Source organism: Nothoprocta perdicaria, unplaced genomic scaffold (assembly GCF_003342845.1).
Source record: "Nothoprocta perdicaria isolate Ctin4 unplaced genomic scaffold, notPer1 scaffold_16, whole genome shotgun sequence".
NCBI classification, from domain to species: Eukaryota; Metazoa; Chordata; class Aves; order Tinamiformes; family Tinamidae; genus Nothoprocta; species Nothoprocta perdicaria.
The window spans coordinates 6990734-7007675 of record NW_020454760.1 but is presented as its reverse complement, the minus strand read 5'-3'; the positions used below and the strand labels follow the sequence as shown (position 1 = coordinate 7007675).

The following is a 16942-nucleotide window of genomic DNA, read 5'->3' as shown; positions in this document are numbered from 1 at the left end:
ACTGCATGGTGGGGATCAGATGAGTTTAATTCTTGCCGAAAACCTGGTGATAAACTCACTTGGTTCACCTGATTAAATACAAAATATTCACTGAAGTGCAAATGCTGTCCATGAATGCATAAGTAACTTGGTTTATCTGACCTTGCAGAGACAAATTCCTGTCTGGGGATCACAAACAGCTGGTTCTGTTCCACCTCTGTTGCAATTGCACGGAATGCAGTTTGGGAAACCATAAGTACCAGGCGCACACTGATCACACCGTCGTCCCTTTATTCCTGGTTTGCAGCTTTATCAACAAACAAACACAGCAGCAGTTAGTTCTTCTCCCATAGGAAAGAGTCAATAGGAGAAGCAGGAAGAGAGGGAGGAGGAAGATGAAAACCAAGGGCAGATTGACCTCTAAAGTGACTGCAGGGCTCAAACAACTGCATCACTTCCAAGGAAGAGCAGCCATAGGTTAGTATTGCCCTCAAATTCCAAATGGGAGAGATACTGCAATTTCTTATAGTGATCACACAGCTACTGGAGGACGCATCTGATTTGGAGTGGTCTGAATGCTCGCTGAGGAAGCGCATTTCTGCAGCTGTTGAGGGCCTGCAGCTATGAGCTGCTCTCTGGATGCACCAAGGTGTGAAGCACATGTGTTGCAGTACACAGGGAAGCAGAGCCAGCAGAAGACTTAACTGCAGGACACGCCAGGGCCTTAGTCAAGGCAACTGCCTCCTAAAAAGGTGGAGAACCCCAGGCATAGGAATAATTATGGTGGCTTCGGCCTTTAAAATTTACCTGTGAAAAGATGACTTTCAAAACAGTATGAGTTTAATGGAGGTAATTGTTAAAGTATGTGGACAGGGTACACTGCACTTCATACAACACCTAAAAACCATTGCTCAATTCAGCAAACAATGGGAGACGTTTGTCACTGTCACCCAGGTGTGTTACCCACACAGGCAGGTTCCTGGAGCTAAATGGGCGCTTCAAACTTCATGTAGTCCCCGAAGGAAGAATATTCATCAGAATGTAATGACTGGCTGCGTCCTTCAGTAATCAGTGCAAAAATATTTGCTAAATGTCATTTTTTGCTTCAGTACTTTTTACTAGTAAACTGTCATTTTCACAGATTTTACAATCTAAGCTCCTAGTGAAAAAAAACCACAGCCTTCTCACTGAAAAAATATATATTTCTGAAAAAGATCCTCAATTTTACTGGAACATAAACATGCTAAGCACATTCTTTGGAGTATTAGATTAAGTTATGGACTTATTTATTTTTTTATACAGCTTTGGTTGACTTGTATGAGGATAAAGTATGAGAGAAATGAAAGCAGAGACTAAAACCCGCAGATTTAGAGTGCATCAGGAGAGGGAGACTATGCTACAGTTTAACCCAGAACCCCAACTGCTATAAAAACAAATTTTGGTTTTGCCTTTAGGATAAGGCAATTATCAAATCAGTTCACATGGAAAGCACAGACTTCACAAAATAATTTAAACTCAGGAAATAATACATATATTCTCTGAAAATGAGGTTTCTGTCATATTTACAGAATTAATGGCAGAAAGACTGTATTTTCTGTCAGGACTCTGCAAACATGTAGCCAAACCAAATATATTCAAATAAATCTGGCTCTACGCAGCCTCCTGACTATCAGGTATTTGTGGTTGTATTTAAGGACTCCCAAGAAAACAGACATGTTCAACTACACTAATGCTGATGGGATGCAAATTTATGAAAATTCAGCATTTCATCTGTGTGTCATATTTTTTAGATAATGTAAAAAGGAGAATTTAAAAAAGCACCCAAATATGCTGAAATACAGAAAAATAAACATACATCATATGTAGGACCTAATTTTAAGGGCAATTATCATCTACATTTCCAATGGAAAAAGATTTTCCATACACATAGTGTCTATCACCAAAGTTTCCCAAAACTCTTTACAAACATTATTCAAGTTTTATTAACATTACAGAGTTGACAGCTTTTAGAAAGTTGAAGGAAACTTCACAGTTTTAAGAATTGGGGATATTCTGTACATAATTATAATTGATGTACACATCTAGAAGCCAGAATGATCTGAGGTCTGTTACTAACTGGTCACTGGATAAGCCATACCAGATAGATAAAAACTGGTCATGTGCTGTCACTTCAAATTTCACCATTAATTCCCTGTATAAACCACGTTTCCACTAAATATTCCAGGTATCCTTGAAGCAGCTGAGTTCTAACCATAAGCTAGCAATGCTTAAACCCTTGTTCCTAAAACTGCCCCCATCTCTTCCAGATACCTGAAGAATGAAGCAAATCATTCATGCATTTTTATAAATACACATTCTTATATTAGTTATGAAGTGAGTTTAATACAATAATCTAAACTTACTTGCATTGCCCATTGTTTTTATCACATTCTGGACTTGCCATATTAACAATTCCTCTGTGTGAACAGTTGCAGTTTTCACAGCCAGCAAGAGGGTGATAGCTGAAATAATGTTCCTTGCACACTTCACATCTTGGTCTCAGTGTTTCAGGAGGGCAAATGCATCTACCGGTTACTTCATCACAAAGACGCCGGCCACAGTTGCATACTAGATCAAAGAAAATGTTCTATAAATTAACCCATCTCAATCTATAATGATCAAACTTCACTGTGTCTTGAGTGGCTTGTTTAACTTCAACAAACAGTGGAAGTTCCATCTCCATGTGAGGAGGAACTTCTTTCCTGTGAGGGTGCCAGGGCCCTGGCACAGGCTGCCCAGGGAGGCTGTGGAGTCTCCTTCTCTGGAGATCTTCCAAACCCGCCTGGATGTCGCCCTGTGCCCCGTGCTCTGGGTGTCCCTGCTGGAGCAGATGGGTTGGACTAGGTAATCTCTAGACATCCCTTCCAACCTCAGCCATGCTGTGATTCAGTAATTACAATGATGTGTGAGTGACATGAGCCAGGATTCCAGAAAATGTGATTGTTTCAGAGAGTAGCTTAAGGCTCTGGCTGTTTTCCATAGATTGGTTCTTTATTCATCACAGCATTATCATTTCCACAAGCTTCCAAGTACTATCAATTCAATCAATAGTTTTTGTGTTAAGGGCAATCTTTTTACAGGAACACTAATAAAGATAAAACGTAGTATCTGGGGAAGGGAGCTGAGGAGCGTTTGTCCAATTAAGCAGTCTGCTGGTGTAACTAGGAATCATTTTTTGTCTGTGACTATCTAGAAGAAATCTTGAAGGCTGAGATACAACAGTAATAACTTGCAAGCTGTTTCAGAGTCGGTGCAGGAAAACCTATGCAACTGGAAGAAAGATGATATGGGTTTTAATCAACAAGGCTACCACACATGATCAGACAATACCCACGAGGGCACACTTCATCTTAAACCAGGAGCCTTTGAAGGGAATGAACTCCTGCCTAAATCTAGGCCAGCTCGCTTAGCCTCTCGCACGGCGAAGGCCTGTGGAGAAAGCTGCAGCTGCAGTGGCTGTTCAGGGAGAGCAGAGGGCACAGAGCTGCTCAGCTGTCCAGCAGGCCAGGGCTGTACTTACACTTGCAGAACGGAAATCCATAGTAGCCTGTTCGGCACCGGCTACAGCGGCGACCGATGACGTTGGGTCTGCAGGGGCACTGTCCCCCCAGGGGGCTGCAGGCAGGGCTGGTGGCACCTGCTTGGTGGCACTTGCAGGGCACCGCTCCGTTATTGTAGGAAGCCACCAGCGACCTAATGGAATCCTTGCAGAAGGCTGGTGATCCTTTGGGGCTATTGAAATTAAAATATAAATCATGTAAGGCTTGGAAATTGCAAGGTAAGTACACTGCAGTGGTTCAGGGAATTAGGTTCCTCTCTTTAGGAAAATTCCCCGACACAAGGATGGTATCCACACGCATTCAGAGATATTTTAATTATAGTTAGTAACAAACAGCTTTGAACATGTAGGTAAGAGATGCGTTTTGCAAAGTGTCTATATTAGTCACATCTGCTCAGGCATGCCAAGCAAAATACCAGGTAGCAAGGATGGAAATACTAAAGACAGAGATGACACAGGTTCTTCTCTTTTGTACAGTGAGCAATAAAGCTCTACTTTTACATTTCATTTACACAGAAAGCCATGGAAAGGTGACTCACAGAACTTCGATGAGCCAGTATAAGCCATGAAAAGCGTATTCATGCAGCACAGTGATGGGATTTTTACACACTTCATCAATATGGAGTGAAAATAGTAATAGTTCACATCTTAATGACAGAAGTTCAGTTTTTTTTAGAAAGTGATGCTTACTCAATATAAAAACTGTTTCCTCCACACTGGCTGATAAAATCAAATGACTTGTCCACAGTCTTTTTTTCAAGAATTTTGTAACTGTAGTTATCTGCTGGAACAACTAAGATGTTTTCCTTGAAACAACAAGAAAACTGAACTTTACATTTCAGAGAAAAACAAAATGAATGAGATAAGGCATTTATATATTTAAATGTCATTATTACTTTGGGATTTTCTAACAAACCATAACATTTGAATTGAAAAACAGCAATATATGTCTTGTATCTTCCCCCCAAAGTTGTTACACTACAAGCAGTGCACAATGAAATCAGAGTACTGTGTCTTAAAAATTTAAAATACAAAAATAAGTTACAAGATCCTAAAAATTTGAAAAAGAAAATTAAAAAACAAATTCTGACTTTCCAAGATTCATGGATCCCTGAATCTGGGCATCCATTTCTAAATGAAGTTAAAACTGAGAAGAATATCTCCAAGTACATTTGTGTAATAAACTTACCAGAATGAGCATTTTTCCATCAGGTATCACTACTGTAACAGAGACTTCAGGTGCAGAAACATCAAGTTCAATTTGGCTTTCTGCAATTACCTGATCCCGACAGCCAGAGGTATGAGGGCAGAAGGAAGCATTGAAGGAGCCTAGAAGAAAAGATATTGTTCAATGTCCCAAAATGCTGAGAAAGGGAAGGGAAAAGAACATAAAGTGGGATGCTCACCTGACCACATGTGTCCTGCATCCACATGCACTTGCACAGGGAACACTGGGTGTGCTGGCTGATAAAAGTGAACCACAAACACGTATCTGCCCAAGTGGGGCACTCTCCCACTCAAGGTGATCCAGTTCTGCAGAAACAAGAACAGCTCTGGTAATGTATTTTTTTCAGGAAATATGTTTAGTTGTGTGTGCTTTGCTCTGCACTACCTGTCTGCATCTCTCAGGAGGTTAAGAACATCTTTCAAGAATAGGACCTTATGTCTGCCTGCTCCTATCTGTTTGCATGTCAAGCATATCTGAACTCTTTTCCTGCGCTCTAATAAGTAGCTTAATTAGTGGTTCTAATAATTAGCTTAGAAAGAAACTGGCATTTTTATTTTTATTTTTATTTTTATTTTTATTTTTATTTTTATTTTTATTTTTATTTTTATTTTTGTTTATTTCTGAATATTATCTTTTTGGCTTACCTGGTCTGCAGCACTTCTGCCATCTCATATCATCAAGTTTTGATTCTCTTACAGTATTTGATCTCTTTAACTTTTCTAATAACATATTTTGTTGGTTAGGAAACAACATTTTCAAAACATCAGCTACCTGTGACGATGTCAGGGTGACTCCATTAACTGTGTCAGGAGGCAAAGGGGCAGCGAGCTGCTCATAGAGCATATTTCTATGCACTTCAGAAATTCTTCCATCCCTGAATGCATTCAAAACCAAAGTCCCTGATGGAGTTTCATATACTGAAGAAAGGCATGTCACGCTAAAAACAGAATTATATTAATTACTCTTGAGTCAAGAGAAACAATTAAACACAATGAAAGAAAAAGATACATGGTAAAAGTTAACGTATTAAAATGTATAATAAAATAACAATGCAATAATAACAACAGCTACTCTTCAGAAGTCTCCGTAGATGCTAAGGAAGTAGAGGAAAACAAGATGCAGACATTTTACTCAACTAGGGGAAAGTGTAGATACATTCATTTACTCAAAATTTTCATAGCAAAAAACAGTAAGTAAATTTGAAAGAATCCAGTTAGTTACACGCAACAAAATCCAAGCTAGTAGTGAGTTCTCAGTTTTATAAATATTTATTTTTGTGTATCCTTCAAACATGCAAGTTATCCCACTGAAGTAGATGCAACTGCTTAAGTACTTAAAAGTGAAGTACACCTTCAAATATTTGTAGAATTGAAGCCAAAATAAATAACAGTCCTCCTTGAAAGCATACTTAATCACCTACTGCTGTGTTTAACTAGTTCTCTCTTGGTATGTTTCATTTTAATGGTCTTAATTGAGAGAAGTATGTCCTAAAACTTCAGGAGAAAATGTTATTCGGTGGTTTCGTGCTGGTCACTTGTGCTATTTTTTCACTTTCTGTAAGTACTGAATTGACAGTGACTAATCTTTATTCAAGAAAGGTCCAGAACTGGAATTGCAAGTATGTTCCAGAGCCAGAATGGAGAGGTATTTGCCAAGGCTATGTGGGAAACCACATGCAGCAGCCACTTATAAAACTATTAAACTGAGCCAAGGCTTTGAATCTTTCAGCTTGGCAAACACTAAACAAATTGACAAAATTAAAAATGCAGCCAAATAGGGTCTTTATAACACAACATATTCAGTAAACACTATATGGTAGAATAGAAGCAAATACAACAAGTGATTACAAGCAAAAGTTAAACGTATATATTCTCACATTTGCTTTATTTTAACTCATGTTTCTCACCCTTCCTCTTTCCCCCATTTTACTCAGAGTATAAATGCCCATGAATGCAAAATTCCTTCTGCGTGAGGACAAGCACTTCCTATACTCCATGCTAGAGAGTTTGTCTCTATAGTTAAAGACTCTGAGCAGGAAAGCAGTGCTGAGAATCAACATTATGTGTGCCTGAGAGCCAAGTTCAGTCACATGCTTGCATCACATTTACTATGCAGATTTTTCTGCTTTTTATTTCCATTCAACCATTATTTTAGAAGCTTTTGTCTGGAAAACTATTAGACCCTGTCACCAACTCTTTCTGCCTCTCAAATTCTGTAAATGACATTTGCTCCTACTTTAAGGCCCTCTCCTTTGCCAGATCAGTAAGAAAAAAGCCTCAGGACTATATTTCCAAGGACTATGCAAGGAAGTGCAACAGGAGTCAAGATCGGGGCTCCCCAATTAGGAAGCTGCAGTGAATACTAAATAGAGCAACAGACTAGAATAGCACTAAATAATATGCTAAAGCACATGGAGTGGGGAAGAGTTTCAATAGGACAGAACAAGAGCTCTGTGCAACCCACAACAGACTGCCAGTCAGCAGTGACAGCCTCTCTTTGGGAAGCAGAGGGTTCAGGTCCAAACCTTCTTGACCTTGGTCAAGGAAGCTGCCTGGGAGTGCTCTAATTACCAGTCCTATATACATAAAAGGGACTCATCCTTTCTGGATCCCCTAATACTGCTCTGCATGCTAATGCTGAGGGCTCACCTAGCACAGAGGCCCCACAGTGAGGTGGCCATAGGAACGGCTTGCATGTGAAATGGGGATTTCCATATGGAGTAGTTTGATCCTGCCAAGTTGGGCTGGGGAATTTGTGGACTTTGCACAGCTCAAAGGGCCTTCACATCCCTACTCTAGCACAAATTAAAGCCACTGTAAAACAGATGAAGGCGTAATACACAGAATGACATTCCAGATGGAACTATAACCATTTCAGGTCTGCTAATTCATGACTTCCCACAGAAGTAGCAGTGTCTTTCCAAGTTGGACACCTGTGATACTGTATGATACATGAAAGAGAACTAATGCTCTCTCAGGCAATAGCATTGAACAGTTCAGACAGTCTAGGAAGAATATTAACAAAATCCTGTGAAAAGGCTGCCTAGATTAACACTAACATTTTAGCACTTTGCAAGTACTACTTGGTAACACTGGCCTAACAATCATTTGAGTTACTGAGCAAAGGTTCATAAAATCATTATAATTCCATTTAGTCTGCGTTTTGAGACATTTTTCAGAAAACACAAAGGAAAAAACAATCAAATTACCTTCTGTCATGGGTACTCTGGTAAGCAGCTATGCAGCGCTCTTTAGGCTTGGTGTACTCTAGAGAAAATTCGTCAGCTGATATAATACAAACTTTGTGCTGAAAAATAAGTATGAGGCACAATTAGCCATTTATGTTGTAAATAACAAGACCAAGCCTGGAAGGGAAGGCTGGACCCCAATATTAGCACAGGGAGAGCTGAGTCCAAACCCATGTTCTGCCCTGACCTTCCAACACAATTTTGGTCCCTTCATGTATCTGCACCTGAATGTCTCAGTGCTTAATGTCATGTTTCTGTCCTTCTCAGGTCAATGTCGTCTGTTGGGAAGTTAAACAGATCAAATTGTAAGGATACATATGGTAACAGGAATCACCGATAACCAGACTGGTCAGAAGCTGGCCAAGAAGCTAGCCAAGGAGCATGCAGTGAAGGAGACAGAAGTCCTCATCAGTGGCATTAAGGCTTTTTCTGGACCCTGAGGACCAGAGCTTTCTGAAATGCAGGTACTAACAGTTGCTAGCACAAAGTCCTCTGGAATGATGACAGATAGGCCAGGCTGTCTCCCAACAGAATACATCTTAAAAGCCAAGGAAACTTGGCATGTTACGGACTAAAACTTTGCATGAGCAAATGAAGCTGTGAGAGTTCTGTTATAGCTATGGTTGCCTGCGTGTAAAAGATAAGGCTTGTAGGTAAACACAACAGTTTTGTATTACTGAAATGTATTAACTGCGCTTACGAAATAAACTTGTGCATGAGCTATTTGAAAAGAGATAAAAATATCTGACAAGAAGATAACTAATGCTACATGATTAATATAAATTAAAATTGCACAGGAAGAACACATTAACGTGCAAAGTGATCTGGTTTAGAAGCAGGTCTTCCAGGGGCTCAACTTGTGTTTTAACAGTATTGAACAGGGAATGTAAAGCTTTAGAGGAAGCAGGGAATTTACAAACTAGAAGGCAGATGCTAAAAATCTCTTCTCTTGAGTAGCAAGCATTGTGCCTATATATGATGACTTATGGGACTCTAGCCCATGGAGACAGAACAAAAGCAGACTCTGAAACTCTGAACTGTACTTTGGGAGCTGCTAAAAAGTTTATGTGAACCATAGTCTCAGCTTAGATAGCTCATATGCACCAGTCTTAGATGAAGACCACCGGTCTATAAGAACTCTTCTTGAATGCAAAATTGACTGAATATCCTCTTTCCCCTTTGCTATTTATTCCAAATTTCTGAAAGCCAAAGTTGGGGGTGGTTCCCCTTGTACTTCTATTGTCTGTCCACATGACAGGAATATTACTGCTGGGGTACTAACTCTATGGTCATATTACAAGAGAAGCTCTTCTTTTTCTCACTTCCTTCTATGTTGGGTTAAGTGTAGCCTTTACATCTAACCCTTGGAAACAGCACTTCTTGAATCTTAAGAGAATAATCAAAATTACCTGGCAGCAAATTTATTCAGAAAATGAAAGTCAGAATTTAGATATCGAAATAAAGACACTCTTAGCACAAGAGACTTATGTATGTGGAGATACAGCCTAATAATATCAACATCTTTTGGACATGAATCTTGTTAGCACAGCAGAACTAACAGACAATTTGACTGGTGTTTGTTAACAGAGCACTGCCTCACGAAAAGAGGAAACCATGTATACGTTACTAAAAGTTACATGAAATTTCTGTGTTTAAACCTGGATTTCATCTTCAGATATTAATCAAGTGCACAATCGCCTTAGGTTTTGAAAATAGAAAATGTCAAAACAACTTTGAAGAAAATTTACTGTCCAGAAAAAAAGTATTAGAAGTGTGTCCAAAAGACAGCAGTGAAAGTTTTCCAGTCCAAGTATTTTAAAGTTCTGGCAGGTCAAAATTGAATGATTACCTCCATCTTTGTAAGAGCTCTGGAAACTCCCATACGGGTTTTGAGAATAGCAAAAAAGTGAAAGATACAGGAAAACAAGTGCAATGATGAAGAAGAAGAAAAAAAAAAAAAAAAAAAAGCTTCCCAAAGACTTATTATTTAAAATTTAAAAGAAGCAAAGACAGAGAAACTGTCTTTTCTGTACAAGAGTGCTGGCAATACCTTTGGACCTGGATACCAGGACCTTTGTCTGGAAGGACAATTTTCTGTTTATCTTTGAAATCTTCTGTTTACGCTTTGAGACTAAGCATTGATTCAGTGTTTCTTGAATCTATTAAAATGAACATATTATAAAGAAAAAAAAAAAAAGTCTTTCACACAACTTCACCATAGAGTATGTGAACAGATGGAGAATGTATCTCCCTTTACCTTCTCTGGGAAAAATCATCACAAAAAAAAAAAAAAAAGAAAAGAAAAGAAAAAGGACACTTACCAGAAGAAAATTAATTGATGATGCCTTAACAAGTATCTTTGTATCTGCTAGAAGGTCATAGACTGCAATGCGATTCCTATCATCAACTACAACACTGCGACAAAGGAAGCTGTGAGATATAAAAAGCAGAATTAATCATCAGTCTCCTGCCACTGCTGTATTATTCACACAATTCCAGCTGGTACCCAGCTGCCTGGCTTTGGGCTGGCCTCGCTGCTGGTGCCCAACCACTCTGCTGGACTGTGGGCAATGACCACCTTAGGCTGCTGGTGCACACAGAGCATCCTCACTGGTGAGGCAAAGGAGGTGCCAGCATAAATCACTGCTTGTCCTTTGCAGATGAACCTACCCAGAGTCTGGACTGTGGCTCCTATCTCCTTTCAGGCTCCTGCTGTAGGAAGGATGTGAGCAGAGACAGGCACTAGGCAGCATGCCCTGCAACAGGGTGCCTGGTCCGGGCTCCTCGTGGTGCCAGCGCGCGCCGGCTGCCGCATTCCGCTACTGCCACACACTGCTCACAGCATGGAGCAGCAGCCAGCTCCCCCTCAGAGGCAGCTGGGCAACTTTGGGAAGCCTATTTATACAGAGAAATACTTCTAAATACAAGTGAAAAATACAGCTCCATCTCTTACTGATTGCCTTCTACTGACTCTGCACCTATGGTAAAGACAAAACATAAGAAGAGGAAGAGTCTTGCTAAAGGCTTCAGATACTGCCTTGAGAAGGGAATATGATCCCTGCACCTTTCAGAAAGTGGCAAACAGGCTTCACTTTTATTCAAAATGTGGAATTCATAAAATAATCTAATTCCTTATTTGTTTAGCTAAGCTAGGCAGCATGTTGTGGGTGAGAGGCTGTAATCACCATATAGTTCCTTCTGTATTTCTCTACTTGCACAGGCCAAAGGACCTTTAGGATAGAAAGATACAGCTGCATTATTTGTGATTCACTACAAGCTGAGCAACTTGGTATTTCTGCAAATGTGAAATCTGTTCTCTTGCAATGTTTTATTGGGAAGAATCAGTACCACAGAGCTATAAACAGGCTTGGCATAATTTATTCATGCCTCTATGAGGTACACTGTAACTGCACGTACTTCACTGTGTTCTGCCTTTCATTTTTTAACAGAAAAGAGGAGTAGCTGCCAGCTCAGGAAGATGACACAGCAACTTACCTGCAACATAACCTTTAACTTCCTGCAGATTAGCAGCAGAAGGGATTTAATGCATTGCTGATCTTTTTTTTTGTTGTATTTTCATGATCAAATTCTTAGCATATATGTTCAAAATTAGTCATAAAAATGTATTGGAAAAAAAAAGGAAACTATATGCTTTGTTGTTCATAAAGTGTTACATAAAAGGTTAAAATAAGAGCTTTCCCAAGCAATAACCCAACAAGGTCACGGCTTTATATAGCTCTGCTCTGTATCACAAACATGCTGATGCAAATGATTTTTCTTACAGGGCAGTTTCCTCTCATATATTCCTAAGCTTCCAACACGTCAAACACTTGGCTCATGGGAAAAGGATGTATATAAGCAGTGCCATGGCACTGGGCAGGCTCTCTCAAGGACAAAAATGTGTAGGGTCACATTCTTAACTTGATTCTTCTGCTGAAGCATCAGATGATCCCACTCAGGACAAAGTCTCTCCTGAACATCTGCAGTAACCTCAGGAGTCAACAAGGATAAAGAAGCTTGGAGCTTAGACTTTGCCTCTAGTCTAGCAGTTGAGAGGATGGCTTCACTGAGAATTATAGGGAAACACTTCTATCCTTTCTTCAGCAACTCCTGTTAGAAATAGTGGGAATTCTCTTGCAAACTGACTGCTACTATTTACAGCTAAAGCCCTCAGTTACGTTCTTAACTAGATAAGTGCTTGCATATGCAGCCAACAGAATGATACTCTGCCAATGGACTTTGAGATTAATAGTTCATAAGGATTTGGAGGTATATAGAACAACAGTTTGCTAGAGTAGCAGCAATATTAAATGTGCTTATGGCAAAAATGAGGTAATTGAAATGATGTGCAGAGAAGAATACATTTGCTTTTATATCGCACTAGAATTTGAATAAGCTATACAGTAAAATCCATTCCAATACATAAAAAATACATGTCTTAAAGGGTAGCTTAACCATTTAGTGATTATTTCTGAAATTCTTACCTGTATTTACAACTGTATATTTTCACTTTGCCTTCAGTGACAGATCCAGGACTATTTATTATCACCTCAGCAGTATATAACTGATCCTCTTCATTAGCGTACTCAAAGACCAGAGCGTAGCGACCGACATGAGGAACATTTATGGTCATCTGAAAGCTGACCTAGGTCAAGAATCACCGGAAAAAAAAAAAAAAAAAAAAACCTCTTCAGATTTTTCACCCTGTTTCTTGCAGTAAACCCCTTGCCTGCCCTGCAAGCCAGCCAGGCTGCATTAGTCCACAGCCAGTCCTGTACTGCCTCAGCAAAAGACAATGCAGCTCTGCAGAATAGAAGCAGTGCTTAAAAATATCACTTTTTTTGCTAGCTAGAGGCAGTCAAATTCAGGAAACAACTGCCATAAAAAAGTTCTGGAAAGGTGGTAAAATGAGCTTAGGAAATTATATTATATGCTACCCTTCCCAGTAAGGATTAGCACTGAGGAAAATTTAGAGACAAATACTATAATTATGTTGGGAAAGGGAATTATCATGCCCATCTCTAAGTTATCTTTAATAACAAAGACAACAACAAAATGATGCTCTATCTGTACTGAAAAAAAAAAAATTCCAGAAACACACTTTCTACTACAGCTGTACTCTATGTTGATTCCTTAAAAAAGAGGAATACATCTTCACCAAGAAATAGGTGATGATACTTGGTGAAGCATCAAGTTTTTCTTTGAGTTTACTTGTCCAGATTGGTTAAAATTAGATTTGATGCAAAATATTTTGAAGTAGTTGCATGAAAAATTTTGTAGTTAGAGAGGTTTTTGCTACAGATTGCTTAAGATGCTTTAAAACTGTTTTTCTCAGTATTGCCTTTAGCTATGAACACTTAAACGTGCAAAAAGAAAAAAAATCTGTCAAGAGCCACCTTGACTTCACTGCACATTCATACCAGTAAGGTTTTGCACATTCATCAGTGATGAAGCATCAGGGCCTTTGAGTTCTTGTTGAAGTTGATGTTTTTAAAAGCAATTTTCATAGCACAGTCACAGAGGACATCATCATTTTACACGTAATTATCAGGTGCTTCATTAAACAAATTATTTTTACCAAACCCACTTCTAGAATAGTTTTTCATTTGATAACATGTTTCTCTTTCCATGCACCTATGGTATTGGCAAAATTGCTTCTGCTTGCTCTTTCTTATAAAGCAAATATTTTACATAAGTATAGCTATTTAGGGAACAAAAAAAAAGAAAAGGATCAGTTCAGAGTGACATATTTACATTATCACCCCTGACAAATCACTATGGCACTTCTGCTGCATCTAGTCTGTATGCTGAACAAGACTATCTCTAAAGCAGAAGGATTTCAGGAAAGCAGAGTCATAAGTAAAACACCTCCGTCAATGAAATGTCTGCTCTACTCCCAGCTATAGGTCTGCCTATACTGACCTGTCTAAATAGAGTTGTATAAAATGTGGATTGTGGTTCAGCGTCTGTTTTAGGGATGAGTTAGAGATTTGCAAATGCAGAGCTATGGATCTGCAACCTTTCTAGTCTGGTAGGTTTGTAGTTAACAGTGCATATGGGACTGCTGGGAACTAAGCAGGAATCTGACCTCTCCTCCACTGATGTGGGACATGGCCGGATGGTCAGGAGTTGGCTGTCGAAGAAGCATCTCTCTGTGTTCTCCCCCATTTGTGAAATAGGCTGCCTCTGAACCAAGGACACAGGAGAATCTGCCCAATGGCAAATGCTGATAAAGCAAGCAGCTTAACAAAAAAACAAAACACAGGATTATTATTGTTAGCAATTACAGCAGCATAATAATAACATAAGCCAAGGCAAAAGCTTATTCTGTAGCGTATCTACTAACTTCTCTGTTGAAGCGTGTCCTGAATAGGTGCAAGGTTCAGTAACTTGTAACTGCAGGATGGATGCTTCATAATAATCCCTAGGTAACAGCACCATATAATCCTAAAAACGAAGAACACAGCAAAGGCACAATCAGTCAGAAAATTACTGAAAGACCATCTCCAGACTTTCACAATGTAGCAATGACCAAAACCAACCACAGTAATGATTTTCTGGAGGATATCTGCAAGACACAGGCATTTGTGGATGTTCCATGTGGCAATAACATGGTCCAGTAATCCTAGCTATATCTTTGTAGAGATGGGATGAAGGCAGCTGGGGAAATCTCTGCAGCCTCTCTACCAGCCTGTGTTGAACCAACACGAACATGCAGGGGCCTCCTCACTAGAGCTGCGCCCAGGAGGAAGCATCAAGGCTGGGGCCTCTGAATCCAACAGCACAGGCCCTGCTGCTTAAGCCTTAAACTCAGAGGCCTCCATATCCAAATCCTTGCAGATTGTTAAACCTCTCAATGGTCTAGTCGCTAGAGGGGGAGAGTGAGCCATTTGTCACGAGCTTCAGCAGCCTAAATGATTCAGTGCACACTGCTGGCGCTGCACAGTTTTCACCCACACCTGCAATTCCCACACAGTTCCACTGTGTGTGACTCTGCAAGGGAGATACACATGTCCCAGCTCCTGTAGAAGACACTCTAGATGATGTTTCACAACATGGCATCTTCTTCCTCTACCTTTTCCACTTAAATCAGCATATTAGAGCTTATTTATAAAAACCCTTATCATGAAAAGCAAACACGATAGGTTAAGATAATTAACGTTATCTTATACCTTTTTAAAAGGTATTAGCAAAAAAGCAAGATATGTAAGAAATATGTATGCAAGTTCTCTAGTAACATTTTACGTGATATTCCACAAATTAGCCAGAGCCCCAGACTTTACGACACTACACATTAACCCTAATGTACACATGAACTTCTGCGTGATACTTTTGTGATCACACATTTTTAAGGTTCTTCATTCACCTGCTGTGATCACATTTTGTCTTTTTGTCATAATTTCTCAGAACTGCTGTCATAGATAATTTTTCAATGAGTAAGGGAAAGGTAATAAAGGGAGGATAGTAATATTTAGGAAGTGACTTACCAATTATGCAGACCATTTTATATATTTTTCTGAAGAATTTTTGCCAAGAAATTAAGGATTTGATCATCTGCCACCAAGCTAAGCTTTAGACATGTGAGAATTATGAATTTCTGGGATTTGATCATCTGCCACCAGGCTAAGCTTTAGACATGTGAGAATTATGAATTTCTCTGAGCTTTTGTGCTCAACCAATTGAGCTTCATGCTAACATCACATTACTTTATCCTTTGAAGGTATAAATTCCAGATAGACAGAAAGGGTGTAGGAAAAAAAAAAGAAAAAAAAAAAAAAGCAGGTGAAAATCAGTAAAAGAAAAAGAGGCAAACTGTATATTTTCATAATACTATTCTGCTGCTGTACTCTTTTCATTAATGCTCAATTTCAATCCCTTGCAGAGTTTTTTCCTGGCAAACATCTCCAGAGCAAGATAGGTTTCAAGCATTTCTGTTCCTCAATTGTTTTCTTACCAAGAGAACTTCCTCTGCCATTATACTGACAATCCATGTGCCTGGAACCAGTGAGAAAGGCTCTATGAAGCTTTTTCCTGGGATTGTGACAAAAGCTGGCTCCTTGCTGGGTGGGAAAAAAAATTCTTTGCTCTGAGCAGCCCCTGTCAGAGATAAAAAAAAAAAAAAAGAATTAAAAAATATAAGGTGTAAGGAACTGTGTAAAATGTCTCTGCTAACTTAGTGCTCAAGACTGAAGATTTCATGCATTAAACTTGGCCTAACAGGATCTCATCAGTGCTCCTCCCTTCCCTTCAGGATGCACTAATAGTGCCACCTAGGCACACAAGAAGGTGCAGAGCTGTGCCAGGTATTGTCCTCTTTGTCGCCCTGAGCAACTTGCTCAGAAAAGCAGAGTTCAAAGCTCTCAAGCACTCGCTTCACTTTCCACTTCCCTCATTTCCTACTCTATTTGCTGCTGCGCTGGCTCGTGACACGCTCAGCTGGCGCGCGGGCCTGCTCTCCCATGAATGCCAGTAGATACTGAGACACAAAAGGTTCTCAAATGCATCTAAAATGCTTGGTTACAAGCCATACCTGAAGGTAACTGAAGTTACCTGAAGGTAACTAATGGGCACAGATAACACGCAGTGGCACCAAAGCTGCAGTAGACTTCTAAAACAGACAGGAGGGTGGACTGTTAGGAACACTGAAGCCTTCTGCTTTGAAGCCCCTGGACACTGACAGGACCTTGTTGTGCTTCCATCTGCCTCCCTGTCTCCCAGGCCAGAGCTTGGGCTTCCATCTGCCTCCCTGTCTCCCAGGCAGTCGGACCCCGAGCAGGTTGCCGGCTGCTGCTGCTCTGCCACGTACTGGCAAACAGGAGCTCGGCCTCTTCCAAGGTACTGCAAGGACCTGTGACTAAACTGCATTTGCAATATAGCGAGGGCAGGCGTA

General features: G+C 39.8%; 1 protein-coding gene across 1 annotated transcript in view; it reads right to left on the bottom strand.

Moving 5' to 3' along the window:
• LAMA3 (laminin subunit alpha 3) overlaps positions 1 to 16942 on the bottom strand; it is a 105729-nt gene that overhangs the window by 46426 nt on the left and 42361 nt on the right. Inside the window, exons 18-30 of the mRNA XM_026035508.1 lie at positions 16007 to 16149; positions 14399 to 14499; positions 14141 to 14294; positions 12537 to 12697; positions 10374 to 10482; positions 8014 to 8111; positions 5577 to 5742; positions 4984 to 5110; positions 4767 to 4906; positions 4268 to 4383; positions 3539 to 3750; positions 2382 to 2586; positions 142 to 286 (exon numbers count right to left, since the gene is read on the bottom strand). Coding sequence (XP_025891293.1) covers positions 142 to 286; positions 2382 to 2586; positions 3539 to 3750; positions 4268 to 4383; positions 4767 to 4906; positions 4984 to 5110; positions 5577 to 5742; positions 8014 to 8111; positions 10374 to 10482; positions 12537 to 12697; positions 14141 to 14294; positions 14399 to 14499; positions 16007 to 16149 — 1877 coding nt within the window. The remainder of the gene's footprint in view (positions 1 to 141; positions 287 to 2381; positions 2587 to 3538; positions 3751 to 4267; positions 4384 to 4766; positions 4907 to 4983; positions 5111 to 5576; positions 5743 to 8013; positions 8112 to 10373; positions 10483 to 12536; positions 12698 to 14140; positions 14295 to 14398; positions 14500 to 16006; positions 16150 to 16942) is intronic.